General features: G+C 41.4%; 1 protein-coding gene across 24 annotated transcripts in view; it reads left to right on the forward strand.

The window, feature by feature from the left end:
• Window positions 1–27651, forward strand: part of EPB41L3 (erythrocyte membrane protein band 4.1 like 3) — a 268892-nt gene that overhangs the window by 215342 nt on the left and 25899 nt on the right. For 11 of the 24 annotated variants that reach the window (XM_045296254.1, XM_045296255.1, XM_045296253.1 and 8 more), the window contains exons 7-13: window positions 5895–6113; window positions 6487–6574; window positions 11564–11716; window positions 12719–12816; window positions 13717–13892; window positions 20499–20719; window positions 24167–24715. In XM_045296254.1, the coding sequence (XP_045152189.1) occupies window positions 5895–6113; window positions 6487–6574; window positions 11564–11716; window positions 12719–12816; window positions 13717–13892; window positions 20499–20719; window positions 24167–24715 (1504 nt within the window). The remainder of the gene's footprint in view (window positions 1–5894; window positions 6114–6486; window positions 6575–11563; window positions 11717–12718; window positions 12817–13716; window positions 13893–20498; window positions 20720–24166; window positions 24716–27651) is intronic. The other 13 variants (XM_045296256.1, XM_045296257.1, XM_013004749.2 and 10 more) reach the window with 3 other exon arrangements.

Here is a 27651-nt window from a genome sequence, read left to right on the forward strand (position 1 = left end):
TTTTGAGAATGATGTACAAATGCGCTTTACACAATTGATGTGTGTATGGATTGCGATAACAGTTGTATGAGCCCCTAATAAAATGTTTAAAAAAAAAAAGTTTAAGTCTCCCATCGCTACTCACCAAAGTAGAATGTAAAAATATTGCCTTTGTCAACTTAACTTTGTTGAACGTAATGCCTCACCCTCCTATGGTGCTAATCTTCTAAACCCAGTTTTTACTCTCTCAAGATATCAGGTTGTAACTAAGAAGTTTACAAAATTTTGCCAACGATTTGCTTTGTTACATCCACAAATATATTTACACCTCATACAATATGTGTGTAAATATGGTGTCTGCCAAACGTATGTGTGGTTGTGGGCATTGCACCTTTCCCCAATCATGCCTGTTCATCTTGCCTGTCTGACAATGTATTGACTTAGAGATTAATGCTTGTTCCTACTGATAATGTGGGATTGTGCATGTAATAGTATTTACCATTTTATTTGTGACTCTTGTACACCTCCCTTTGTCATCCTTTTCTTAGTGATGTGGTGGTGATCACGCTTTCAGTCAAAATCTTATGGATCTCGTCTGTAGCTACTGAGTTCCCTTCCCCTCCCATCCTTAGTAACAGCAAAGATGTTTTTTCCTATGTGCAAACCTTCCCTGGCCATTTTTATAATAGTGGATTAAGACTCTCTCTGTCCTTTTGTTATAACTCATTTCACTTAGCATACTGTTCTTCAGGCTCATCCACGTTATGAGAGGTACAGGGGATGTTTCATTATTCTTTAACCTTGCATAGCATTCTTCTGTGTGCACATACCAGTTAATCAGTTCATCTGTTGATAGAACCTTAGGTTCTCTTCATCTTCCTGCCATTGTGAATAATGCTGTAGTGAACATCGGTGTGCTTACATATTTTTGTGTTCTGATTCTTCTTTAAAATAAATACCTACTAAGGGAATTGCTAACAGAGTCCTGGTGGCATGGGAGAAATAGGGAGCTTTCCACTCCCATAAAAAGTTACAATCTCGAAAACTCGTGGGGCGGGCAGTTCAACCCTATCCTATGGGGTCACTATGAGGCGGCTCGTAACAGCATCGACCCAATGGCAGTGAGTTTGGTTTGGGGTTTTAGAGGAATTGCTGTATCAAATGGTACGTCTCTACGTAACTTTTGAAGGAAGCACCATACTGTTGTACATAGTGGTTGCAACATTGTTCACGTCCACCAGCAATGTATGAGCTCCACACTCACCAGCATTTAGTTTTCTCAACTTTACTGGTATTGCTGGGTGATGTCTCATTGTGGTCTTGATTTATACCTCTCTACTAGCTGATGGTCGTGAGCATTTCTTTAGGTTTAGTGACTGCTCAGATATCTTTCTTGCTACATGTGTGTTCATGTCCATTTTTCAGTTGAATTATTTACCGTCTCATTGTTGAGCTATTGATGCTTCTATAAAGTCTAGAGGTTAGTCTCTTGTTGTCTATGCCCTTGCCAGATAGAAAATATTTCCCCAATATTTGAGTTCTCTTTTGACTCTTTTGATACTTTTAGAAGATCTCAGTCAGCTAGCTTCACTTCTGTTGCCTGTGCATTTTTGTTTATAAATTGGGGACCCCTAAGTTGGGTCCTTTTTTTATGACCATCTTAGCTTTATGTTTTCACATTGAGTTCTTCGATCATCTTGAATTAGCTTCGATAGATGGGGTGAGGAGTTGACCTGACTTCATTTTCTGCAAGCGGCTATCAAGGAGCTCCAGTACTGTTTGTTGAAGAGATTGCCTTTCGGTCGTTTGTGTAAGAGAGCGGTGGTTTGTTGATGACGATGACGATGACGGTGGGTGCCACGGAGTCGGTCGGCTATCAGCAGCCCTGTGCACCACAGAGTGAAACAGGGCCCAGTGCTGCGCCCTCTTCACGATTGCTCTTCTGTTGGAGCGCAGTGTTGCAGCCTCTGTGTCCGTCCATTTTGTCGAAGGCCTTGCCTTTTCCACTGCCCCTCTGCCTTACCAAACACCACGTCCTTCTCCAGGGACTGTGGTTGCTCTCCCCCTACTATCTGGAATACTGAGTTATATGGGGAGGTACTTCCCCACATGGGATTTTTCCCCCAAAGCTATGTTTTTGTTTTTACAGAACAACCTTATCACCTTCAAAATCCTCTCCATTGCCCTTAATATATTTGTAAAATCTGTGATTCCATTCTTGGAAACATTTTTCAAACTCATCTATTTGGATGACTGATAGCACCTCCCTCGTTTTTTTCTTCACCTGTTCTATGTCATCAAATCGCTGTCCTTTCATGTCCCTCTTCATTCGCGGAAAAGAAGTCACACAGAGAAAGGTCAGGTGTGTGGGGCAAGAGAGGCATGCTGTTTTTGCCCTACAACTGCCGCACTGAGATGACTACATACACAGCAGGTACATTGTCATGGTGGAAAAACCATACCCCCGTCTGCCATAAATCAGGCCTTTTTTGTCACACACTGTTAAACTATATTTTCAGAACCTCTAAATAGAAAGCTTGACTAACAAGCTGACCTGGCGGAAAGAACTCCAAATGCAATATAAGTCAACATTTCTGGAAATTGATGGATGCCCAGAATCAGGCTTGTGATCAGCTGACATTTCACTTTTTTTGAAATGAGAAAAACACTCATACACTCACATTTTCCCCATAGTGCTATCCATGTAAGCCATGTTCAACATCACAACAGTTCCTGCGGCATTTTTCCCTAGCAAGAAACAAAACTTCACAGCCACACAAAAAAAATGAGGTTCAAGCAAAACTGCTTTTATGAAAAAATTCACTGTAACAGTGAGAACCTTCCCAGGTGATGCCACTGGGTGCACAAACTCAGAGCAAGTTGCTGGATGCTTGATGCTTGCTCAGCAGGAAGAATGCGTACTGCCAAAGCTCCCCCCAGTGGAGCTTTTTTTCAGTTTTTTTTGGCGTATCCCCTCGTAGTATTTATTTTCACTCTTTTGTGTGTGTTATTTTTTTAATTTATTATTAATTTGGAGTTAATACATATATCATTACATAGTTCAATCACATCAAGTACAGCTGCTACCATAATCAGTTTCCACACATTATTTTCCTTCCTGGACTACCTGATATCGTCTCCCTTTCACACACACACCCACGTATGTTCCCCCCCAAAATAATCAAACAAAAAAAAATTATTTATTTGCTGTCCCTATAGGTTCGTCAATCCTGAGTTCCATATACCGAAAACCAGAACAATATATAACACAACTTCAAGAGGGTGACCCCCAACTACATAACACCTGAGATACACCCTATTCTGAATAAACAAAAAACAAAAGAAAATGTACAGAAAATGTTGAAAACCAGACTAGGTCCCAGCATACATCAGAGGGGGATCAACTGACAAAGTTTTAACTGTTAAGTCAGGTTGATCCCTTTGATATTCTATACTCATCTCTCCAAGGCACTGTGCTTAGTGACCATTTCACTCCCATCCTCAATCATGGATCGAGGGAGATCACTGGAGGCTTATTTCCTAGATAATTCCCACAAATGTATCTTGGGCACTGAGTGTCATCCACAGCCTTATTTCTTGATGTGTGCACTCTAATTTGATAACACTGGGATTCAAAAAGATGCTTTGTATTATTTCATTGTTTCTACGTTTATTGATAATGCCTTTGTGGTTGATTGTGGGAAATGATCCATGGACATTGAAAAGATTGTTACATTTTTGCTGTACACGGTGTTTGATATACGTGTCTAAGAGGTTAAGTTGATTGACGATATTGTTGAGCTCTTCTGTGTCGTTGATGTCTATATTTCTAGGTGTGCGCTTCATTAAAAGTGGCTGTGAAAATGTCCTGCTACTGATGTCATCTGTCCATTTCTCTTTCCAGCCCTACTAGACTGGCTTGATGTTTAGGGCACTTTCATTGGGTGCATAGATGTTTCCTGTGGCTCTGTCCTCTTCAGAATGACATTTTAAACATTATTGCCCTTCGTTATGTCAGAAATTAATATTGTCACTGCTGTACCTTTTTGCTGGCCATTAGCTTGGTATATTTCTTCCCATCCTATAATTTCTTATTTATATTAGTCTTTGTATTTAAGATGAGTCTCTTGTAAGCAGCATTGATGGGTCTTATTTCTTATCAATTCTACCACTCTCTTTCTCTTGGCTGATAGATACATTTAGTGTATTGATATTCAAGGTAATTAATGATGGATATGAATTTGTTACTGTAGTTCTTTTTAATTATTATTTTGGTATTGATCATTTCTTTGTTACGTGTATTTTTCTCTGCTGAGTTCATTTTTGCCTCATTTTATTTTCATTCTTTGTTACTGTTGACGTTGTGTTGTGTTTGCTAAGTCCTTATGCCATTCTCTTTTGGAGTTGGAAGGTCTTTCTTGGTGACCCCCTCTAGCTCATATCAGTCCTCTTCAATTTGTCTTGACATTCTCTCCATTTCGAAGTTGTGTCATTTTACCATCACTCTGCTCTTTTGCTTTGTAATTGTAACAGCGTGATGCCTCTGATTCTGTATTTTTCATCTTATAGCTTATTTTAGTTTTGAGAATTATTTTTCTGGGTTAGTTTCCCAGTTATGTTGCCATGTGTTGAAATCTCAGGTTCTCTGTCCAGAGGACTCAATCTGAGAATGTTTTGTAAGCTTGGTTTAGTTTCACAAATGCTCTTAATTTTTGTTTCTCTGAAGTGCTCTAATTTAGTCATTCAATTTGAGGGACAGTTTGCTGGGTGTATACTTTGTTTCACTTGGCATCTGCCACACCATCTCGGTCCCAGTAGGGAGTCCATGAGGTCTGTTTCTGTGTGGCTCTCTCGGTGGCCGTGCAGTGTGTGTCCCTGCCCCATCCTCCCCAGCCACTGTGTCTGTGATCCCTCTCTTCCCAGTCAGTGTTTCACTCAACTCGGTATCCTCTTCCTTGATGCCCAGAGAGCCAAGATTACCATCTGTCTGAGTTTCCCTCACTATGGGGGTCCAGGGTGGGGGGTCTCTGTTGCACAGGGATTGGGCAAAGTGTGTCACCAGGACACTAGCTTGTCTCCTGATTCCAAGAAGTTCACTATCAAACCCATATAGGAGACCTGTAATAGGCATTATTAAAACTCATCTATGTTAACCCTTACCTTGAGGATTTCTGCAGAGCAGTATTCTGTGGATGTTGAAAATAAAGTAACAAAGAGAACAAGTCATTTCTTAATGGAGGTAGTTTTATTACATCTTGGAAAAATTTAATATTAAAATGGGCTTACATTCTCAAAATGTAAAACTCTACTTGTAATTACAAAGTTCTCAGATTTAAAGTAATACTTCTTCACGGTGAGTCTTTTTATCTGATTCCAGCAATTTAATGAAATCAATAAGTGATAACTTAAAAGATAAAATTACTGCTTCATTGTAAGGAGACTTGTCTCATCAGGGATGCAGAACAAAGAGATCAGAGTTTATGTGGCATAGCTGCCAAATTACTTTACCACTAATTATTCCTTTAATATAGATATCAAAATGAGTTTTCCTTAATGCACTTTGGATCCTAATAATTGTACATAAGTTTATATTTTTAATTTTAATTATTGTAACCAAAGATTTCAGGAAATGTGTTGATTTAACCTAAAACAACAACAAAAATTAATGTGTTAGAGGAATACATATGTAGGTCCCGCTTACTATGTATTTTATTAATCATGTTTTATATTTACATGTCTTTAAATAGTATGTTTTATAACCAAGGTTTTTTTTTTCGTACATCTGGATCAAAATATAAATGTGAAAAAAATTTGCCCGGCGAGCAGATTTGAGGAGGAGGGCTTGTTTGTGACCATAGTGCATGCTGACCTGTGTCCTGACATCAGCTTTCTCATTTGCATTTGGCTTCTGGAAGGTACTACCTCTGCTTACAGTTGCGAGATGACATTGTGTCTGGACGGCTGCCCTGCTCCTTTGTCACCCTTGCCCTGCTGGGCTCTTACACTGTGCAGTCGGAACTGGGAGACTACGATCCTGACGAGTGTGGGAATGACTACGTCAGCGAATTCCGCTTCGCACCCAACCACACGAAAGAACTGGAAGACAAAGTGATAGAACTGCACAAGAGCCACAGGTGAGTCGCAGGAGCCCTGGGCACATTGCATTTTGGTTTCTCTGATGGGAAACATCATGTGTACAAACTCATTCCCAGCATTTACTTCAATACGTTAAGAACAGTCGTCTACTGAGTCTCTACCTGATAAAATCTTGAGATGGATAAGCTCTCTCTCTCAAAGTATTCAGGAGTTCCCTGTAAGGTTTTCTTCCAAACCTGTTCTTTTTTATTCTCCTTCTCCTCTGCCCCTGGGATCGATGCAGTGGTGGTTCTATTTTTTTTTTTTTTTTTTTTTCAGTTCTCAAAGGACCTAGTGGGGAGGGGGCTAGAGCCCGGTCAAGGAAAGGAGAAGCAGCAGTGTGACCCTTGTTTTGTTTTGTTCTCCTACCAGAGGCATGACACCAGCAGAAGCAGAGATGCATTTCCTAGAAAACGCCAAAAAGCTCTCCATGTATGGGGTTGATTTGCATCATGCCAAGGTACGTGCTTTCACTTCAGGCATTTACTTCATGCGACCTTGTTGTTGCTTGTTGTCGCTGATCTAAGCTGGTGATTTTTTTTTCTTTTAGTAAATGAATGCTGGGAATTCAAATCTGTGTTCTCCCTTTCAGCCTTGCTGATGGTAAATGAGCACATTTAACTGTACTGAGGAGTTGAAGAGGGCACAGGCAAAGCCCCAGCTTTCCCGTTGATTAAGACTTGACCACGTAGCTCTTACTTCATCCCATCTTACCTGTCACAAGAGTGTCTCCCACTCTGTGGGGACGTGCCCTGTGCTCCTTAGACCTTCTTCTCATCCCACCTTTGCTGAGTGCCTGGTGCCTTGCAGTCTGCCTGTCCGAAGTGCGTCTGTCATGGAAGATCCAAGTATCACACCTGTGTTGTGCCAGGCCCTGTTCAGGCTTCTGGACATCCCCCAGGCATTAAGTGCATCCTTGTTGGGTTTAAATAACTAAACAACCGACCAGTAGATTATTGTAAGATTTTTTTTTTAATGTTCAACTTAAATGAACAGGTTGAGGATGTCATTGTTGTTTGATAAGATATTGAAGCTGTATCTAGACACAGAACCTTGGAAAGAAAGAAGTAGCGATGAGGCTGTAATAGGACCCCCATTAGGAGGGTCTAAATCGAGCAGCTTTTATTTTGTATCAAACTTCTAGAGTCTCAGTATACGTCCCAGTGATAGAGAATGAGCATGTGGATGACGTCTCTGTTTATACAGTAGCGGAATTGCAGGCACGTTTTGATAAGAAAACTTACACCAGAAAGAGCATCTATCTTAGGGGATATATTCTGGTATTTGAACAATGTTAGAAAGGTCATTGTGCATAAAAGATGGGGCTGTCTCTAATTTGGACTGACAAAATAGCATGCTCTGTAGGAATAGACTTTAAGATCTCTCCTATATGGAAATGTATATGTTACTTCCGGTAGATAAATCAACTGGAGATCAAAAGAACATGCAGTTACCGGCGTCCAGACAGGCAAGTGCCTTAAATTTGTGTGTAAGGCTGAGACACGAAAACAGTTTTAGCTGGCTCTTTTAGCAAGCATCTTTTATCCCGAAGACCAGTGGGAGGAACATCTCTGATCTGTAGGTTCTGTGGATGCTGGAAGTGAAACTGCTCTCTGGACCACACACTGAGATTTCTTTTTCTCTCAAGATTTTTTCCATGGTGGTTGAGTGGCTAAAAGATAAAGGCTGGTTATCTGAGAATTTTAGTGAATCTGCAGCTGATTTTTAATTCTATCATGCGTGCTGATTCACTTACTGCCCAGCAATAAATAAGCAAATAAATAAAAGATTAGGTGATACATTTAACAAAATGAAACCCAGGATCTATCAACATTCCTATCAGTAAAAGTGAAATTATGTAGCACGGCTAGAGCTACTGGATTAAAGTATATGACCGATTTTTTCATCCAGTAATATGATTTAAAACCATTTTTGAAAAAGCAGAGCGAACTAAGGAAGTAAACATCCAGCCTGTTATAAGATTTCATCTGAATATTAATTATAACAAATGATTTGGCTACAGACTCCATATTCTCATGCAGGCTCACACCATCATTTTCAAAAGGAAATTTGCTGAATTGAATTAGAGCTGATTTCCAAGTAGAAGTGAGCTGGCGTCTATTCTGTTGATAGCTCGAAAGGCCCCGAGCTTCAGGATCCATTTAAAAATTCTGAATTGTGATTTCAGACCGTATAAAAAATAAATAAATACCTATTTTAGATGACTATTTCCCATTTTTTTAAAGTTGAACGCTATGTTTTTTTTAATTGTCTCTGCTTGTTTTTTCTCTCTTAATGGACTTTGCTCAGTGTCCATTTGATTCTTTTTTTTAATCATTTTATTGGGGCCTCATACAACTCATCACAATCCATACATACATGTACTCATTGTGTCAAGCACATTGTACATTCGTTGCCCTCATCATTCTCAAAACATTTGCTCTCCACTTAAGCCCTTGGTATCAGCTCCTCAATTTTTCCTACCCTCCCTGCTCCCCACTCCCTCATGAACCCTTGATAATTTATAGATTATTATTATTTTGTCATGTCTTGCACTGTTCGACATCTCCCTCCCTTCACCCACTTTTCTGTTGTCTGTCCCCCAGGGAGGAGGTTATATGTAGATCCTTATAATAGGTTCCCCCTTTCTACCTCACCTTCCCTCCACTCTCCGGTATCACCACTCTCACCACTGGTCCTGAAGGGATGATCTGTCCTGGATTCACTCCATTTGATTCTTAAATGTAGATTGAAATCCACATTAGATATCCCATGGGCTGAGGGATAACGAAGGATGATGTTTGAAAAGGAATGAAAATTTAGGACAACTATGTACTTATTCATTTATTTATTTTAGTGATACTAGATTAGAAGGGGACCAGCTATCCAGTTGTTCAGTATTCCCCACTAACTCAATCTCTGTCAGTGCTGAACCATAATGACCTCATAGGACAGGGTAGGACTGCCCCTGTGAGCTTCCAAACTGCAACTGTTTACAAGAGTAGAAAGCCTGCCCCTCCTGAGAAATGACTGGTGGTTTCGGACTACAGGCTTTGAGGTTTGCAACCTAATGGGTAACCATTATGCCACCAGGGCTCCTCGTCCCCCACTAAAGAGAATGTTAATTGTATTTATTGAAAATGAATGCATATATCCCCCCAAACGACTGCTTTCAAAAAAACCCAAAAAACGACTGCTTTTAATACAAAAGCTTTCTAAAACTATAAGATACAGTAGCAAGTTTGATATCAAAATATTTTTCTGCTGTTGCTTAGCAATGAATGAAATGAAGACTTGCCTAATTTAAAATCTCATTTATTCCTGACATTTTCTTTCTGCATTTACTGTTCTTTCAAAAACACACAAGTTGGTACGTGCTAAACCCTGGGCCATACCAGTAGGATAACAAGAATTAAGTTGTTCCTACTACAGCCCACTTGTGGCGAAGGCAGAGGAGTAGCAGGGTATTCCAGCCGTCTGATAGGGCTGTGCTAGCCTTACAGGAGGAGCCCGGGTGGGGGAGTGGTTATGTGGTGGGCTGCAAACCACAAGTGGTTCAAACAGCAGTCCCTTCCATGGTCCCTTGCCACCCCAGGGCTTGGCAGAGGCAGGTACTTGCATCCTGGATGTGAAAGGTCAGCCAATCATTCCCGCACTTGTCAGCACCTGGTTATAGTGCTTCAAATTGCTCTTTCCAATTAAAGCCCCTGAAATATGGGAGGCAGTTTCTACGCAATGCTGACTTCCTCTCACACTTTATGAAGTTGTAATATTCTGGTTAATGATTTCCACTCTAGAGTAATTTGCTATCTAATGGAGTGATACATTTCCGATAGAAACGATTGTGTTTTAACCCACTTATGTGCTATTTGTAAGCTTACCTTTTCCTCAAAACGAACCAAGAGAGTTCTTTTGTATTAGAAATGTTCATCTGGTGCCTTGTACTGACAAGCTTTTTATGCAGCAAATCCCCACAATATAGATGGCTCCGCATCTCCTGTTTCGGTTCGCCCAGTTCCCCCCACCGGCTGTTTTCGCTGGAGCTGCAGGGACTCCAGGAAGCGGGGGGATGGACAGCCCCTGCCTACGAATGTAGCGGGAGGCCCCAAGCGTAGCTTCCTGTGTGTGATCAGCCCACCACCCTTCATGTCCTTCTAAGCATCGGAGATGAGCACAGGAGACCACCTCACTCCCTCCTGCTCTCTGCTCTCTCCCACCCAAGGCCACCACCAAGATAAAGTTTACCCCGATTTCATCAGCGGTACACATTTAGGAGGCGTAAACTGCACGTGGCCTCTCTCCAGAGCCTTTTGTCACCTCTGTGGTGTCCGCTGAACTTCGGCAGCTGCCTGGGAAATTACTGAACATTTAAGTAGCAACCTGTTCAGCTTGCAATGAGCCCACTTTAAAAAGGAGGGAAAAAGCTATAGCCATGTATGAAATGTTTTTATTACATTAATATATCTCTGTATTAATGTGTGTGAGCCATATTGTTAACTGTGGTGACCCCTGTGCAGTGTACTTATATGTGGGAGGAGTGTGTTGTTGGAGGAGAACATTTATACTGTTTTTAAAACAAAGTATATTTAATTTTTTATAATATGTACATTTTGCTCTAATAATAATGGTACATAAAAACGGGGACTCTCTTTAAAGTAGTAAAACCCAAAACACTCATATGAAACAGCGAGGTTCCTCTTATTAGAAGTTGTGTTAGTGCTACCTTTGGCCAGGGTGGGGAGGGGGAAGGGGTACTTTCTGTTTTGGGGGCGCTGAGGTTATTTTAACAGTGGTGAGGTAGTTTAGAAAAAAATACCAAGAATGATTATACAACTTGAATAATATAATCAGTGCTAATAATATATATGTAGAAATTGTTGATCTGTTTTGTTGTGTATACTTTTTGATACTCTAAAAAAGTTAAAATAATAAAAAGAGAAGAATGCTGCCTTTAGAACCAAGGCTACCCTTGTTCAACTGGGCAAGATGCTTGATGTCCCCATGCCTCAGTTTCCTCATCTGTAAAGTGGAAGTAACAGGCACCTCAACATATCATTCTAAAGACAAACCCTTGCCGCCATGGGTCCAAGGGTGAGAGCAGTGCCTTGTACACAGTAAGTGCCATCTGTGGGTATGGCTGGTTTTATTCTAGTCACATTCATCTTCATAGTCGTCTCTGTGCACGGTGTATTCACAGAACAAGTCTTTCTTTGGCAGCATATTTTATTCAGAATGTCTAATCTCCATGTTGCTAAATACCTGCATTAAAAATAGTTCATTCCTGGTAAGTTTTTCTTTTCAAAATGTGGCAACATAGTTTCCATATTTCAATGACAGGTAGAGGTGATCAGGTAGTAGGTCTGTCATGGAAACTTAGCTCCTGTATTTGGGCAGGAGTGGGAGACAGTAGTAAGACTCTGATGTGTTGTTTCTTGCTACTGTTTTGCAGGACTCAGAAGGAGTAGAAATTATGTTAGGCGTTTGTGCAAGTGGTCTGTTGATATATCGTGATCGCCTTCGAATAAACAGATTTGCTTGGCCCAAGGTTCTAAAAATTTCATACAAACGGAACAACTTTTACATTAAGATCAGGCCAGGAGAGGTAAGTAGGCCTGCCTTTGCATGTACATGAGGGAAATAGAAATATAAACTACTTGCTTGTGAATTTTGAGTTTTATGAGAGAATTTATTATAGGTTGTCTAATAAAAAAATAAATAATACATTCTGTCCTTTTTTATTGTTTCCATTTCCCCCACTGCATACATTAATTGAAAGGTCTCTTAAACATGCATTAATATAAATTCAAGATTTATTATTTCTTAGATATTTCAGGCTTTGGTGTAAGAAAAGCTATGTGAGTAAAATATAGCACTTTTTCCTACCTTTTGTGTTAGGAGAACAAACCTGATTTCACCCCAAAGTGAGTAGATTAGAGATACTGTGCATCCAGGGAAAAGAACGGTTAGAAATTAGCAATGCCAAGTGTAAATTCTAATTCTTTATATCTTCCACAGCCCAGTGTAGTTTTTTTTTTAATCATGGAAGTGTATTCCTGCTTTTTAAAAATCATTGGTGGTAATGGAAGGGTCAAAATGTTCCATTCCGCTCTGCCATCCTCAACAAACTGCCCTGCATAGAACTATTCACCAAATTACCTTTGCTACTATTGATGGTATCAGTCTGGTGGTTTTGTGTTCTTCTGGAGCCCTTGCTATTTAAGATGATTGCCCTCTGGTGGCCTGATGTGTACTGTCTTTGCAATATTGTGCATCTGCCTTAAATAATACTAAGGTACTAGAAAATTAGCTTTTTCACCTTGAAAATCAAAATGGATGAGCATCTGAAATATACATGCGGAAATGCATGAAATCGTGTCGTCCTTGATTTTCCCATCTCACATGGAGAAATAGGGATCAGCAGTATCACCCCTGTGAGAGCACACCCATAAAGTCAGCCACCATTAAAGCGTAGATTCATACAGGGGCTGGTTTCGAGAGTAGAGTAGGAATTTAGGTGTGGCTGATTATGATTTTGCAAATTATTTGCAATGTTTTCGTGTTATTCATAATGCCAAACTTCACTTGCTTTTGTTTTTAAATATAGTTTGAACAATTTGAAAGTACGATTGGATTTAAGCTGCCAAACCATCGAGCTGCCAAGCGCTTATGGAAAGTATGCGTTGAACACCATACATTTTTCAGGTAGGTAGAGATCTTGGGCGGTGGGGGCGGGGAGGGGGGTTCATTTTGTTTTTCTAATGGAGAATTCGAATAATGATAATTATTTTTCTCTGAAAAAGATTGAGAAGACGGTCTTTTCTGTTCCTTCAAGTTCATTGTCATCTCAGGTTTTTTGTGAATTATATAAATTTATATATTATAATCTATTTTATATGTTTATCATATAAATATAGTGTACATTTATATATTCTTATAAACGATCTAAGAATTATAAAAGGACTTCTAAATTTGAAGGGTTTCCTTAACTTGTCTTGTACTTACTTGCCTCATTCCCCTTTCTTTATAAACTGTAGTATCTTATTATTTATCGAAGGTATCCATTTTGGGGGGAATTGTCCAACCCATTCCTTCCTACTTGAAGAATTTCTCAATTTCCTGGACTTCTTTTCTCACGTATAGATCATAAACTTTGTACCTAGAGATAACAGTGTCACTACTTTTCACTGACAGAAGGGCTTGGAGACTCAGTGGTGTGGCATGCTGAAGTGCATCCAGTTCACCACAAGCCTTCTTGGACTTCTGTCGCCTCGACAGTAACCCTAGTTGGTGATGTTGGGCTTTAACCTCCCATGAAAAACACCAGTTCCATCGAGCCTCTTCTGATTCGTGACAGCCCCACGTCCTGCCGAGTAGAACTGAGCCCGAAGGTTTTCTTGGCTGTCATCTTTACGCAATGAGATTGCCAGGCTTTCCTCCTGCAGCCCTGCTGGGTGGGTTTGAACTGCCAGCTGTTCAGTTAATAGTACGCGTACAGTCTGTGCCATTTGGAAACTCTTCCCATAACAGCGTAGAAAAATCAAGGTCACATTCCCCAATATTTAACTTCATAGTCGTTCTTGTTCTTTCCCCCGCTATCATTAGACTGTTATTACCAGAGGCGCCTCCAAAGAAATTCCTCACCTTGGGTTCTAAGTTCCGGTATAGTGGCAGAACACAGGCCCAAACAAGAAGAGCCAGCGCGTTGATAGACCGCCCAGCCCCTTACTTCGAGCGCTCGTCCAGCAAACGTTATACCATGTCTCGCAGCTTGGATGGAGGTAAGCTTCGGCTACTGGCTCTTGATCATTGCTTGTGGCTATTCAAAGAGGAATACGGGACTGCTATGTTCTTTCCTTGACTTTGTAATAAAGTCATTACAGGCTTTCGACAAACAGGGATCCTTTAGATCAGCGGTTCTCAGCCTGTGGGTTTGGACCCCTTTGGGGGTCGAATGACCCTTTACAGGGGTTGCCCAATTCATAACAGTAGCAAAATGACAGTTATGAAGTAGAAATGAAAATAATTGTATGGGTGGGGGTCACCACAATAACTGTATTAAAGGGCTGTGGCATTAGGGAGTTTGAGAACCGCTGCTTTAGATAGTATGAATTGAAGTGTTACTGACATGGCTGAGTGGCAGATGTTTAAGTCAAAAAGAGATGCCTTTGTCAGTCTAATTTCTGTTATTGGAACATTATCTAAAAAAACATAGGAATGATATTTAGGACCGAGAAGCGCAACATTCATATAAGGCATTACCCTATTTGGGATCCAGATGCTTTCGTTCCAGATATGTGTAGTAGTCACATACTCTTAAGTTCATCTAATTTATTTCACTTAGTGGCAAATCCAGGGATCCCTGGTGGCACAGTGGGGCATAGCAGACATGTTCGGCTGCTAACCTCAAAGTCTCAGTTCAAATCTTCCAGTTACTCTGCAGGAGAAAGCTGTGGCTGCTTTCTCCTATGAAAGTTTACAGCCCTGGAATCCCTAGGGAGCAATCCTAACCTGTCCTGTTGGGTCCCTGTGAATGAGAGTTGACTTAATGGAAGTCAGGCTGGGCTGACAAATCCTAAGTGATGAGTAGGTTTGTTTCAGAAAGAAAGCTGTAAGTTAAATTTATCTATTTCTAAAATATGTTTACGAACAAAATGTAGCCTTTCTCGGTCCATTAAATTATAAAGAGTAGAAAGGATAATTCTCAAATAACAGCAAGGAACTCTTAAGTTAAATTGCCCTAATTAATATGAAGTACTGGGAGCGTGGGGCCATCTCTCAGCATATCCGTCTATTAGTCAAATGAGTAAGCACTCACATATGTAGGGAGGTAGTCTTTTCAATAGACTTCTTAGGGATAACATGAGTGTGTTTTCGTGAGTTCTTACTGTTCTGTGTGATGGCTTTATCTCGCTGTCCATGTTCATATGCAGGTGTGCTTTCTGATAGCTAGAGCAACACTGAATATATGGACTGAATTGGGCCCCGGCCTCTCTCTGGGCCACGCTACCTCTTCTGTCGTGCACCCCATAGTCTCAATTCTCCTTTTCCACTTTACAGTGATTCAAGCTATGCCCCCCTGAATCCCCTGATAAAAAGACTTTGGGTTTTGTTGATGGAATCCTTTATAAATAGTTTGTGAAAAGTCAGAATTTCTCCTTAAAGCTATGTTATAGAGCTGTAAGATAGCCAGTTGCTGTCAGGCTGGCTCGCCTCGTGGTGACTCCTGGGGTGTGAAGAGTGATATATTACTCCATACGGTTTCCAGCCCCCACCGGCCAGACAGTTTGTCATACTACGGTGGCTCTGTGTTGCTAGAAGCACTTCTAGACTAAGAACAGACTATAGAGAAGGCATAGACTGCCCCCTTTTGAAAAATTAGCCACCAAAAACCATATGGATAGCAATGGAACATTGTCAGATTCTGAAAGGCTCATGGAGAACAGCAGAACATTGTCAGAAATGCTACCAGAGATGAGCCCTCAGGTCGGCAGGCTCCAAAGGTGGCTACGGGCTGCCCTCTGAACGTAGACTGGACCAGAATGACATGGGTGGAGTAAAGACTTTGGGACTTTCACTTGCTAATGAGGCATGGCTCAAAATCACAAAAAAACACATTTGAACATTTAGTAAAAATTGGAACTTGGAATGTACAAAGTATGAATCCAGGAAAATTTTAAATTGTGAGAAAATCCAATGTACTCCATAGAGACTGCTCCCCATAGGTATTAGTGAGCTGGAATGGGCTCATAACGGCTATTTTCAATCAGTTATTCAGATGGTTTCCTATGCCAGGAGTGACCATTCAAGAGGAATGCTATGAAATGAATCATCCACAAAGACATTTCAAGAGCTGCCTTGTACTTCAGTGCTATCTGTGATAGGGCACTGTCTATTCACATACAAAGAAACCAAATCAATACAATTATTAATCACATTTATGCAGCAACCACCAAAAACATGTTGAAAACATTGAAAAATTTACCAACATCCTACATTTGAAATTTATCAAACATACAATCAATATGTGTTGATAATTATTGGCAATTGAAATGCAAGGATTGGAAATAAAAAAGCAACAGTGGTTGGCCTTGATGATCAAAACAAAGTTGGGTCACATGATTGAATTTTGCAAGACCAATGACTTCTTCATCACAAATACCCCTCCCCTGCCCCCGAGGTTTTTTTTTTTTATTAAATTAAATTTAATTTAATTTAAAAGGCAGGAAAGAAAAACAAGATCAAAATGTATGTCAGAAGAGAGACTGAGTTCCAGAAAAATAGAAGAGACTCTGAAACTTGCTCTTAATCACAGTCACTAAGGCAAATGGAAGCAATGATGCCGCCAAAGAACAAAGAGAAAATGTCAAAGGGCAGCTCAAGAAGACAAAGTCAAATATTGCCATGAAATGTGCATAGCCCTAGAATTAGAAAACCAAAAAGGAAGAATATGCTCAGTATATCATAAAATAAAAGAACTCAAAAAAAATTCAAGCCTCGAGTTAGAATACCAAAAGATTTTATAGGGAAAATATTGAATGATGTGGGAGCAACAAAAGAAGATGGAAATAAATCAGTCGTTATACCAAAAAACTGGTCAACGGGCTAAAGCAGAGTATGTACCCTGGTACAGATAAGAGCTCTGGACATAGAGAATCCAGGACAGATAACCCCTCAGGACCAATAATGAGAGTAGCAAGCGATACCATGAGGTTAGGGGAAAAAGGGGAGCCAATTGCAATGATCCACGTACAACCCCCACCCCCAGGGGGATGAACAACAGAAACAGGTGAAGAGAGACAGCAGACAGTGTAAAATATGAAAATAAAAATAATTTATAAATGATCAAGGGTACACAAAGGTGGGAGGGAGGGGGAAAAAGTGGATCTGGTACCAAGGGCTCAAGTAGAAAGAATATGTTTTGGAAATTATGATGGCAACAAATGTACAAATGTGCTTGAGACAATTGATGTATGGATTATTATAAGAGTTGTAAGAGCCCCCAATAAAATGATTTATTAAAATTAAAAATAATATTAACATTTAAAAAAAACAAAATTATTTCAGGGAGTAGCATATGAGCAAGAACCAGTGATGCTGAAGGAAGAAGTTCAAGCTGTACTGAAAGTGTTTCATCTAGAACAAGCCTCCATTAATTAATAGAACACAAATTTAAATGTTTCAACAACCTGGTGAAGCACTGGAAGCACCTATTCTTCTATGCCAGAAAATTTGGAAGGTAGCTACTTGGCCAACTAAATGAAAGGGATCTATATTTGTATCCATTCCAAAGAAAGGTGACCCAAATGGAATGCTTACATTGTGGAACAATATTAATATCACACACAAGTAAAATTTTACTGATAATCATCTCACAATGGTTGCACCAGTACATAACCAGGGAGCTGCCAGAGATTCAGGGCAGATTCAGAAGAGGTTATGGAACATGAGATACCATTGCTGATGTCAGATGGGTTTGGCTAAAAACAGAACACCAGAAAGATATTTACTGTGTCTCATTGACTAGGCCAAGGCATTTGCTGGTGCGGATCATAACAAATTATGCGTAGTCTTAAGAAGAAGAATTGGAATGACAGAACACTTCATTGTGCTCATGCAGAGCCTGTACATGGATTAAGAGGCAGTTGTGGAAACTGAACAAGGGGACACTGCATGGTTTCAAACCAGGAAAGCTGTGTGTCAGGGTTGTATCTTTTCACTTACTCGGCTTGTATGCAAATCATCAGAAAAGCTGGATGGCTGAAGAAGAATGTGCCATCAGGATTGGAGGGTGGCTTATGAACAGCCTCGATGTGCAGATGACACAACTCCTTGCTGAAAGCGAGGAGGACTCGAAGAAGGACTTGCTGATGAAGATCAAGAATTGCAGCTGTCAAAATAGACTACAACTCGCTGTAAAGAAAGCCAAAATCCTCACAACTGGACCAATAGGTAACATCAAGAAAAGCATGTTGTCAAAGATCTCATCCTGCTTGGATCCGCAATCAGTGGGCATGGAAGCAGCAGTCAGAAATCAAAGGGTGCATTCCATTGGGTCAGTCTGCTGCACAAGACCTCTTTAAAATGCTGAAAAGCATGCATGGTACTTTAAGGACTAAGGTGCTCCTGACCCACGCCATGGTATTTTCCCTTGCCTCGTGTGCATGGGAAACTCGGACATTGAACAAGAAAGACTTAACGGGATCCCATACATTTAATTTATGCTGCTGGTGAAGAATAGTGCAAGTACTTTGAACTGACCAAAGAACAAACACATCGCTTTTAGAGGAAGTACAACAAAGATAGGGGGATTTGCCTCAGATACTTTGGGCATCCTCTCAGGAGAGGCTGGTCCCTAGAGAAGGACAGTGTGCTTAGTCTGGGAGAGGGGCAGAGACAAAGAGGACGCCCCTCAACAAGCTGCATTGATAGAGTGGCTACAGCGATGGGCTTGAGCATAGCATTTGAGCTTTGTTCAGTTGTGCATAGGGTCACTGTGAGTCAGAACCACCTTGATGGCGCCTCACCACACGGCTTTCAACGGCTGCTCGGGTGTCAGAGGTAGATTGGCCAGGCCATTTGTCCATGGTGCCTCACCTCAATAAATCCACATCCAAGTCCAATCCAACTCTATTAATAGCTGGCAAATGGTTGAAACTCTTCAGGACTCCACTTTAGCCATCTTAGTCATTTCTTGAACAATAATGACATTGGTAATTACCCTAACTGGTTTTTATTGTTTTTGACTGACCCAGGAAGTGCATTAGCGTTGTGTATCTGCCAAGTGTTTCCCGTTTGCAGAGTGTCGAGCCTGAAAGCCATGTCTTTGGAATAACATGCACACGAGGATGGTTTATAGTTAAATGAGGGTACTGAGATCTCTCTACTGGCACTGCAGCTTTTCTTTATGGTGGTTGTCTCCTTGACTCTCCTCTCTCCTCTAGAGTATCTGAAGTTAACTTCATTTCTATTTTCTATGAGTAAATGTTTGGGTAGCTTGTATAGCACCACACCTTTCCCCCACCCCTCTCCTGACTGAATTCAGTGATGTTCACACAAGGAAACACATGTGCTGTGCTGTTTCCTTAATGATTTTGTGTGTGTTAATGACTGCTGAGAAGACAGAAGACAATTGTGAAATATGTGTGCCAGTTTCATGCTGTGTCTTCCTCCCTGCCCAAAAGTGACGTTAGTATGTGTTGTCTCTCGCTCGCTGGGGTCCTGCCATGTCGAGTGCCTGCCCTGCTGCTGCTCAGCTGGGTGCCGACGCTGCTTGGTGGCACAGAGGCTGCTGTTTGCAAGGTTGCATCTCATTTAGAGAAGCCGAACTGCTTCACAGGCAGCTGTCTCGTGAGTTTTTTCAGCAGGACGAGGATACATGTGCTTAGTGAAATAAATGGCTAGCCATTTTTAAAAGGTTTCAGCATCCTATCTGATGTTTAGATTTTAATGTTTTCTAAACTGTCAATGCAGATAATAATGTACTTAGCAGTTAGCTACCATGGATTTGAAAAGCAGCATTTGAACATTTCAGTAAATTTCCTGGCATCTGAACCCCGAGACTACAGGGGTACCAGATTTTTAAAACGTAACTGAATCAAGCATCTTTTTCACTAAGACATTGTAGCTGTGCTGAAAGGCTGTGTCTCATATCTCTTATGTTTGCATGCTTGTTTTTGCATGGATTTCAGTTAGCAACTTTGTTCTTGTCTTCCCAAAATACCTGTGTTAGAGATGATTGTGTGTATGTATGGCACAGGGTATGGTTTACAGCACAGCAAGAATTAAATTATTTCTGGACTTCTCTTGAACAGAGTTGCTATCTGCATTTGTTGAGATTCTCTGCCAAGATATTTTCATTATTGTAGAAATAGAACTAGCTCTTTCAACCATTATTAATACAATGGTAATATCAAAAGCTATTTGGTGCATGACTATCCAAAGCTTTGCTCAAAGATGAATGCACTCTAATAGGTGTCTACTGCCTGTATCACAGCTAGCGCTGGAACTTGGTACTAGGTGTCTGGCTCCTTTGCCCAGCTGTTACTCTGTGGGGTTAACAGGCATGGCTGCAGCTCAACCTCACCTCCTTCCACTCACCCCACCCTGTGGGACCCTATCACTGGCCAGCCTGAGAATGATGGCAACAGAGTAGTTTCAAGAGATAAGCTTTCCAATAGTTGTGCAGCACAGTTACAGGTGATACAGATAGCTGAACTCATGCTAGTGCTTAGCTGAAGGAACATGCAGAGCTGCTTCATACCAGTTTCAAGATAAGCCTGGCATTTTGGACTTGTTTTTAGTTTTTTAGTAATAGTTGGTGGTGTCCATCTATCTTCCAAATTAACTATTTCAGATTTTATCTCTTCAATTGTATTTGCTTTTAGCATCAGTGAATGAAAACCATGAAATATACATGAAGGATTCTATGTCTGCTGCAGAGGTTGGTACTGGCCAGTACGCGGCAACAAAGGGCATCTCTCAGACCAACTTGATCACCACTGTGACTCCCGAGAAAAAGGCCCAGGAGGAGCGTGATGAGGAAGAGGACCGTCGGAAAAAGGCAGAGGAAGCCACGCCTGTCACTGCAGCTCGGCATGAGGGAAAGGTATAGCTCCAGCTGTCTGCTCCAGCTGCACAGGCTTCCTACATCACTAATTCTGAGGCTACCAACCAGGGATGTGTTGAGTCCCGGTAACACATAGTTCTGTTCAGAACTGCCACATCCCTACTGTCCATTTTTAAACGATTCTTCTTGTTTCAACATTTTTCTTCTGAAAGATACTTTTAGTTTAGTGATTTTTTTTTTTAACAACTGGCGAGCTTTGTGAGACTTTCAACAGCTGTCTTGTATGTATATCTGAAAAGTGCTTTTCTTGGCTGATGACATGTTCCATTTGGGCTCATATATCAGAACTTTCGATAAAGCTGTTGTGTTTCTGGCCCCCTCCTACCCAAACCCTGTCGATTATTCTAGCTGTACAGTCATCATGCTGCCATTCTTCTGACTGCCCGACAGGGTGTAGCCTGTTTATCTATATACCATTTCCTTTCTTAAGTCTTAGTCTAGTCTAACTATCGAAAGAAGGGTTGGTCTTGTTTTGACCAGTGATGTTAGAAGAAGGTTGCACAGGAAAACAGAAAGTGAACCTGGAAGCAACTTCTCCAAGTGTTTCATTCATGATATTTTGTGGCTTCATTTTATCCAGAGTGAAATTTCTTTATAAACATGCTGTTTTTTAATTCCAGCGATCTCAGTAGCTAACCCTATAAGGCAATTTTTAGCACAAGAATATGAAAATTAAAAGACAGGTTGGGAAGCTTATACGTGTTATTAATGGGGAAATAAGTGACTCTTGGAATGGACAGAGTACAGAGCAAAAGCAAATAGCATGCTGATATTTGTCCAGCCAAAAAGTTAGGTTCAGAAATGCTCTTGCACAGGGTTTCTTCGAATGCAGATTACCATATATCCTCGAGTATAAGCTGACCCAAATATCAGCCGAGGCACCTCATTTTACTACAAAAACTGCATTAAAAATGTGCTGAAAAATTCGGTTTATACATGAGTATATATGGTACGTATTATTTAGGAGGGACGCACCACCTGCTATTCTATGGCAATATTTTCCTGTTGACAAGGATTTAATAGTTACATATTAATGGATAGATCAACAAATGTTTAACGTCTTTAGTTACGATATTCCAAGTGACTCAGATTCATAAGTGATAGCTAGGAAATTTGGATCCTTCTACTGTTAAAATGTACCTAGTTCCTTTTCCGTTCCACTAAGGGAGATTTTAAATAGGACATGGTGTGCCTAAACAGTAAATGTGTGGCTTTTATACTTATGTAGTTACTGTCAGATTTCTGGGAATCACCCATGCTAACTTGCGACTCACATGGATGTATAAATATGATTTGTGTGACACATAAAAGTGGGTGATTTTCTTGCTGCACAAAAATCGCTCCAAGCAGTTTCATTTTATTTAAAAAGATCATCAATATGTTGGCATAAAGCACAGTAGTCAACTGTCTCCACCTTGTTGCGTTTTTGTCACTGCAAAATAAAGGCAAACCACTCCCTTCATCTTCCTGCATCTCTGAGAAGCCAATGCGTTGACCAAAATGTTTTCAGAGAGCTGAAACCTAGTGCTTAAAGAGGCTGTTTTTATTTCCCGTAGCGCAAAGCTGTGTACTCAGCCTTATTGTAATAAGCAACATGGAAGATTGAACCTTAATTTTCTTCTTCTGCATCTTCAGAAATAAACACGCACAAAAAACTTTTATCTTGATATCAGATTGACTATTGGATTGTGTGATGTAGATAAAGTGCCAATAAAACTGTTAAAAAATCTTTAAAAAACCTTCAATGCCAGCTACTCAGTTCTGACTCATAAGGACCCTGTAGGACTGCACCCTCTGAGTGTCGGAGACAGGAAATCTTTATGGGAGCAAATAACCTCATCGTTCTTCCGTGGGGCAGCTGGTGGGTTCTAACTACTGAACTTACCATTAGCAGTCCACCTCGTGACCTACTTTGCCACCAGTCTGCCTACAAAGTCACATGGAGCATACTTCTTTTTAACCAAAAGGAAAATGTATTACAGGTTCACTTGAGAGGAGGGCATGTTACATCGGGGGATTATTGCCCTTGGCCGCTAAGAGATGAATGTGTCTTCTGCTGAAATTAGCATGTACGTTTTACAGGAGTCTTCGTTGAATGAGATTTGTGCAGGTTCTGATTTATAATGCAGTCCTCATGTCAAATGTGACTCAGGAAAGGCATATTGGCCTCAAAGTAAAACAGCAGGGAATCTTCCATAGTCTAATATGTCCATAATAGTTCATCATTTTATTTGTGCATTTTCTTAGCCTCTGCCTCTAAAGCCGAGGTTGGATAACTGCTGCAAAGCAGGCTGGGTAATCCCCATGCTATCAGGTCGCTAGGCAGACACACATACACAGAACTTCACAAGAAAGCAACAGAAGTCTAATTCTCTCCAGGCTCCCTCTGACCTCATCCTGAACTCCCTAGACTGTAGCAGCTTCCTTCCGCTGCCCAGGTGGTCAGGTGGTCGGGAGTGTGTTTTGCCTGCTTGTTTGCCTTCTTAGCAGTCCCTGCTCCGCCCAGAGAAGTGACTTGAGAAATGGAGACTACTGCAGGTGTCCAGAGAGAACAGACGCTGGCCTGACTTTACCCACAACAGCCCCCGTTCACATTTGTGGGAAAGGTTGCCTTTGTTATTTCATTCCGGGCTCAGATCAAGTGATCGAAACCTCCTGTTTATCTGCTTTTTAAAAAAGAAAAATGGAAAATTGTTCGTTTTATCTGAGGACTACAAATAATATAAAATAGCACTTATAAAACATTGTCAGAAAATGCATTCTTATGCTAGTTAGCTTGTTGAAGCCACTCACCTTAGATCAAGTTCCATTTACAGCTTGAATACAGGAGCCAGAATGAAACTGAAGTTTTCAAAGGCGCCTCAGTTCTTGGTGGGAGGGTCAGGTTCCTCAAATGTCAACCGTTGAGTCTCTGGGCATAGCCTTATCGCATCGGAGTGGGGCCAGAAACACTCGGGTCTGATAGGGAGGCAATTGGTTAACCAGGGGAGGGGCTCATGCTAAGCACCTGGAAAATAACCTAAAATTGGGCTTTTTGCAGATCAGAAAAAGGTTATTGAAAGTCTTCATTTCAAGTTGCCAAGAGACTGACTTTTGTTCTTAAAACCTTGTCACTTTCTAGAATTGTGGGTCAAATGATTTTTTTTTTTAATCATGTAAACAGGTAGATTTGCTCACAAATGTGCCCTGTTCTGGTTCTATCTTTTTTAAGCCACATGTATTTGCTGGTCTAAGGAGAGAATTGTAGCCATTGGCAACGACTTTGGCATAGCTTAAATACTTGAAGACCTGTGAGCAACAGCCTTTGTGCGAAAATTCTTGTTTTACGACTTTATATTGATACCCATAAGAAAATTAACTAATTGCAGTTTTCTTTTTGTCCTTTTGCACCTCTGTTTGCTGCTGTCTCTGTCTTTTTCACATCAGTCACCTGGGCTCAGCACTGACTCATGCCTTCCGTCACCCCCATCAGCATGTAGCGCCCCTGCATCTCCTGCAAAGCTCCGCAGGAGATGCAAGGAGAAGGACCGCGAGCCCTGTAAAGACCCCGTGCCGATGCGCGGCGAGCCTGCCCTGGACACTGATGCCAAAGGGAAGCCTTACCTGGGGGATCCAGAGGTGGCTTTTAGCTACAAGCAGCCAGCCGGCAAAGGGGCGACCCTGTTTTCCTTCTCCTTGCAGCTCCCCGAGTCATTCCCCTCTCTCCTTGATGATGATGGGTACCTCTCTTTCCCCAACCTCTCTGAGTCCAGCTTCCTCCCCCAGAGCTTGCAGCATTACCTCCCCATCCGCTCTCCCTCCCTGGTGCCCTGCTTCCTCTTCATCTTTTTCTTTCTGCTCTCCGCCTCCTTCTCAGTGCCATATGCCCTCACTCTCTCCTTCCCTCTGGCTCTGTGCCTCTGCTACCTGGAGCCCAAGGCGGCCTCCTTGAGTGCCTCACTAGACAATGACCCGAGTGACAGTTCAGAGGAAGAGGTGTGTACCTCGGCATAGAACACGTGGCCCTCGTGTTCAGTGCTTCGGTCCAGAACGACGTCAGGCCGTGGCTGCGATAGTGGTCCTACTTTCAGAGCCTCATTTATTGTCTGTGCCAACGTGTGGAGAGGTTGTGTGTTGGGGGAGGACAACAGGCCCCAGGGTTAGGCACAACACCTTGTGTGTGGAGCAGCTTGCGCCACCCAGAATCTCTCTGCCGCCTGCTCGCTGAGTGTCACGTGTGATGAGGACTCAGCTGACCTCGATCTGAATTAACTCGTAAGTTAGGTGGAATTCACTCCTAAGTATTAAGCTAACGGTTGATAGGGTTATGTACACCAATATTAATCATGGGAAGAGGATATTATCATTCACTAAAATAAATTACGTATAAGGTAGACTTTTAACAAGATTTGTGGAGTGTTACAAATATATATAGATAGTCTTCTCTGTGCTCTGGATACGTGCTATTCAGAGGCTAGGGAAGGAAGAGGCTCCCACTGCAGAGAAGATATTAGTGTCCTCCAGGTACATTGTCAAAACGGCACCCACCCCGCCCCCTGGAGGTTCTCAACCTCCCTCACTGCCCTCTTGATCGTCACTGCCAGGCTGTCGTGGTGTATCAGGTCCAACTGGTGTGCTGGGCCAGAAGGAACATCTAGACCAGTGTCAACTGCCCACACGACGTCAGTAATCTGGAACCTGAAACAGTCCCAGCAAGAACGCAGTGGTGTTTAGGTTTCTCTCTGTTATACACATGGGCTGAAATCTCATCAGGACCAGCAGGGGCAGTGTGCATATTGACGACAGTAGTGCTGTCAGCTCCATGTATACCCAGAGTTCTTGAATGGGGCAGCTGGTCAGGTCAGAGAAGATGGACAGGCCTCTAGAGAGAGAGAGGGCAGATCTCAGGCTCGCCCCTGCACTGGCCACCTAGTGGGCTCCCATCCTTCATCATGCAGCTCAGAGTGCTGCTTGCTCCTTTGACCCCTTTTACCCTCGGTGCGTGCAGCCCAGCGATGGCCCAAACAACAGCTTCTCACAGCACCAGGGAGGAAGAATGGGTGCTGCCCACCCTCTCCCAGGGCTCACTCAGCTGTTCCTGGGGGAGGGTTTCTTGTTTTTTTTCCTAGTTGGGAAACACCAGAAAAGGAAAGTCTATTGAGTGTTGTGCTCAGCTAGTAAGGCAGAACTTGAGCTGCACCTGGGAGTGTATAGAATCACAGGGTGTGTGTGTGTGTGTGTGTGTGTGTGTGTGTGTAGCAAGTTTAAGCTTTAACATGTGGCAGTGCACTGGTACCATTTTCAAGGTGCCTGGCATCCCTCTGACCCATTGGGGGGGGGGGGGGCAAGTTTAAGCTTTAACATGTGGCAGTGCACTAGTACCATTTTCAAGGTGCCTGGCATCCCTCTGACCCTTAACACAGGGCCTTCAAAAAGTTCATGGGGGAAAATGAAACTCAACGAAAATGCAATTTTTTCCACAAACTTTGAAGCTACCTTGTACACACACACACAATTTTCCATACATAAAGTGTAATTAGTTTAAATCTTACACTTTAATGTCACTATTTCTCCCAGTGGCCATATTATCAATGTAGGTCCAGACCATACTGCAATGAAGAACCCACTATTATCTGCATAGTACTGATTTACAGTATGAGCTGATTTCCATCCTAGAAATAAATATTTCCTTATTAATGGGGTTAGTCATTGGGCTGTCAATAAAATTTTTAAAAAGAATAACTTTACGCTTTCCTAAATTCCTATAACTGTTTGAACTCTTACATAGCAAACCACCTAGATCTTGTGCCTAATCCAGGGTGTCCATCTTGTTGTAATCAATGCATGAGAATTAATGTTAAACTTGGGCATGTCTGCATTACATTGGCAAAACAAATCACAGCAGTTAATTGTTGCAAGCTAGGTAACCTGTGATTAGAGTATCCCAGTGCATAACTCTTCTTATTGTTCCAAACCCCTGAGACCATGAAGTCGGTCTGGCAGCTGCAGTTCCCTCCCTCCTCTGTAGCCAGACTGAGCCGATTACACCTCTGTCGTGCTCTACGGCCTCACACTTCTTATCTGACCAGCTGCTCAGTAGCATCTCTTAACCACTCACATTAAGGGCTCTGCGGTCTAGCTGAAGTTGAGACAGAGGATTCAAATTGAGGTCATTCTATTTTCTAAAAAGTGCCATTTGCTAGCATGGCCTAGTTTACCCTTACGGCCTCAGCTCTTTGGCAGCTGAAACTGGGTGACTTCTTAACATACATTTCAGCTGTCATTTTTTCCAAAATCATGTGTGACTACCTAATTTTTGAAAACTATTTTACCATTCTGTTTACGTTTTTTCACGTGTCAAGATGACTTACAAATTGGCTTCAACCTCTCTCAAGATGAAATCAGGTTAGAAAGACTGAATCATTGCCAACACAAAGCCGTGGGCCAGTCTTCTTTCTGGTGTGCTCTCCCTATGGCACAAACAAAGTAGTCGAGGTCAGATCATCTCCCAGGAAGCCCAAGATGAAGGTAGCTCTCTATTCTATTGAATATAATTTCATGGAATTTTCTAGATCACTTCTTTTAAATGCAAAATAATAGTGGAAGATAAATTCAAATCTAAAGGAAAAAATAATTTGGTCATCATTTTTTGTTTTTAACCGTTTAGACTAAAAGCATAGTATCATCATAGTTCACAGCAAGTTACACATTTTGTACCTGAGATTAGCCATAGTACATTGTGTAAATAAAATTGTGTAAATAAATTCCTCCTTCATTATTTTATTTATTACTTATTCAGGCATTATTCTTGTTAGTCAACTCACTGACAAGATGCCAGATGAGAAATTAGAGGGATTTTAGCCTAAACTGTGTATGTGTAGGTAGGGAGGAAAATAGTCATAACAATATGACATGCTAACAATATAATAAAA

Source organism: Echinops telfairi, unplaced genomic scaffold (genome assembly GCF_000313985.2).
Source record: "Echinops telfairi isolate 266 unplaced genomic scaffold, ASM31398v2 ScPeMD7_7400;HRSCAF=8409, whole genome shotgun sequence".
Taxonomy (NCBI): domain Eukaryota; kingdom Metazoa; phylum Chordata; class Mammalia; order Afrosoricida; family Tenrecidae; genus Echinops; species Echinops telfairi.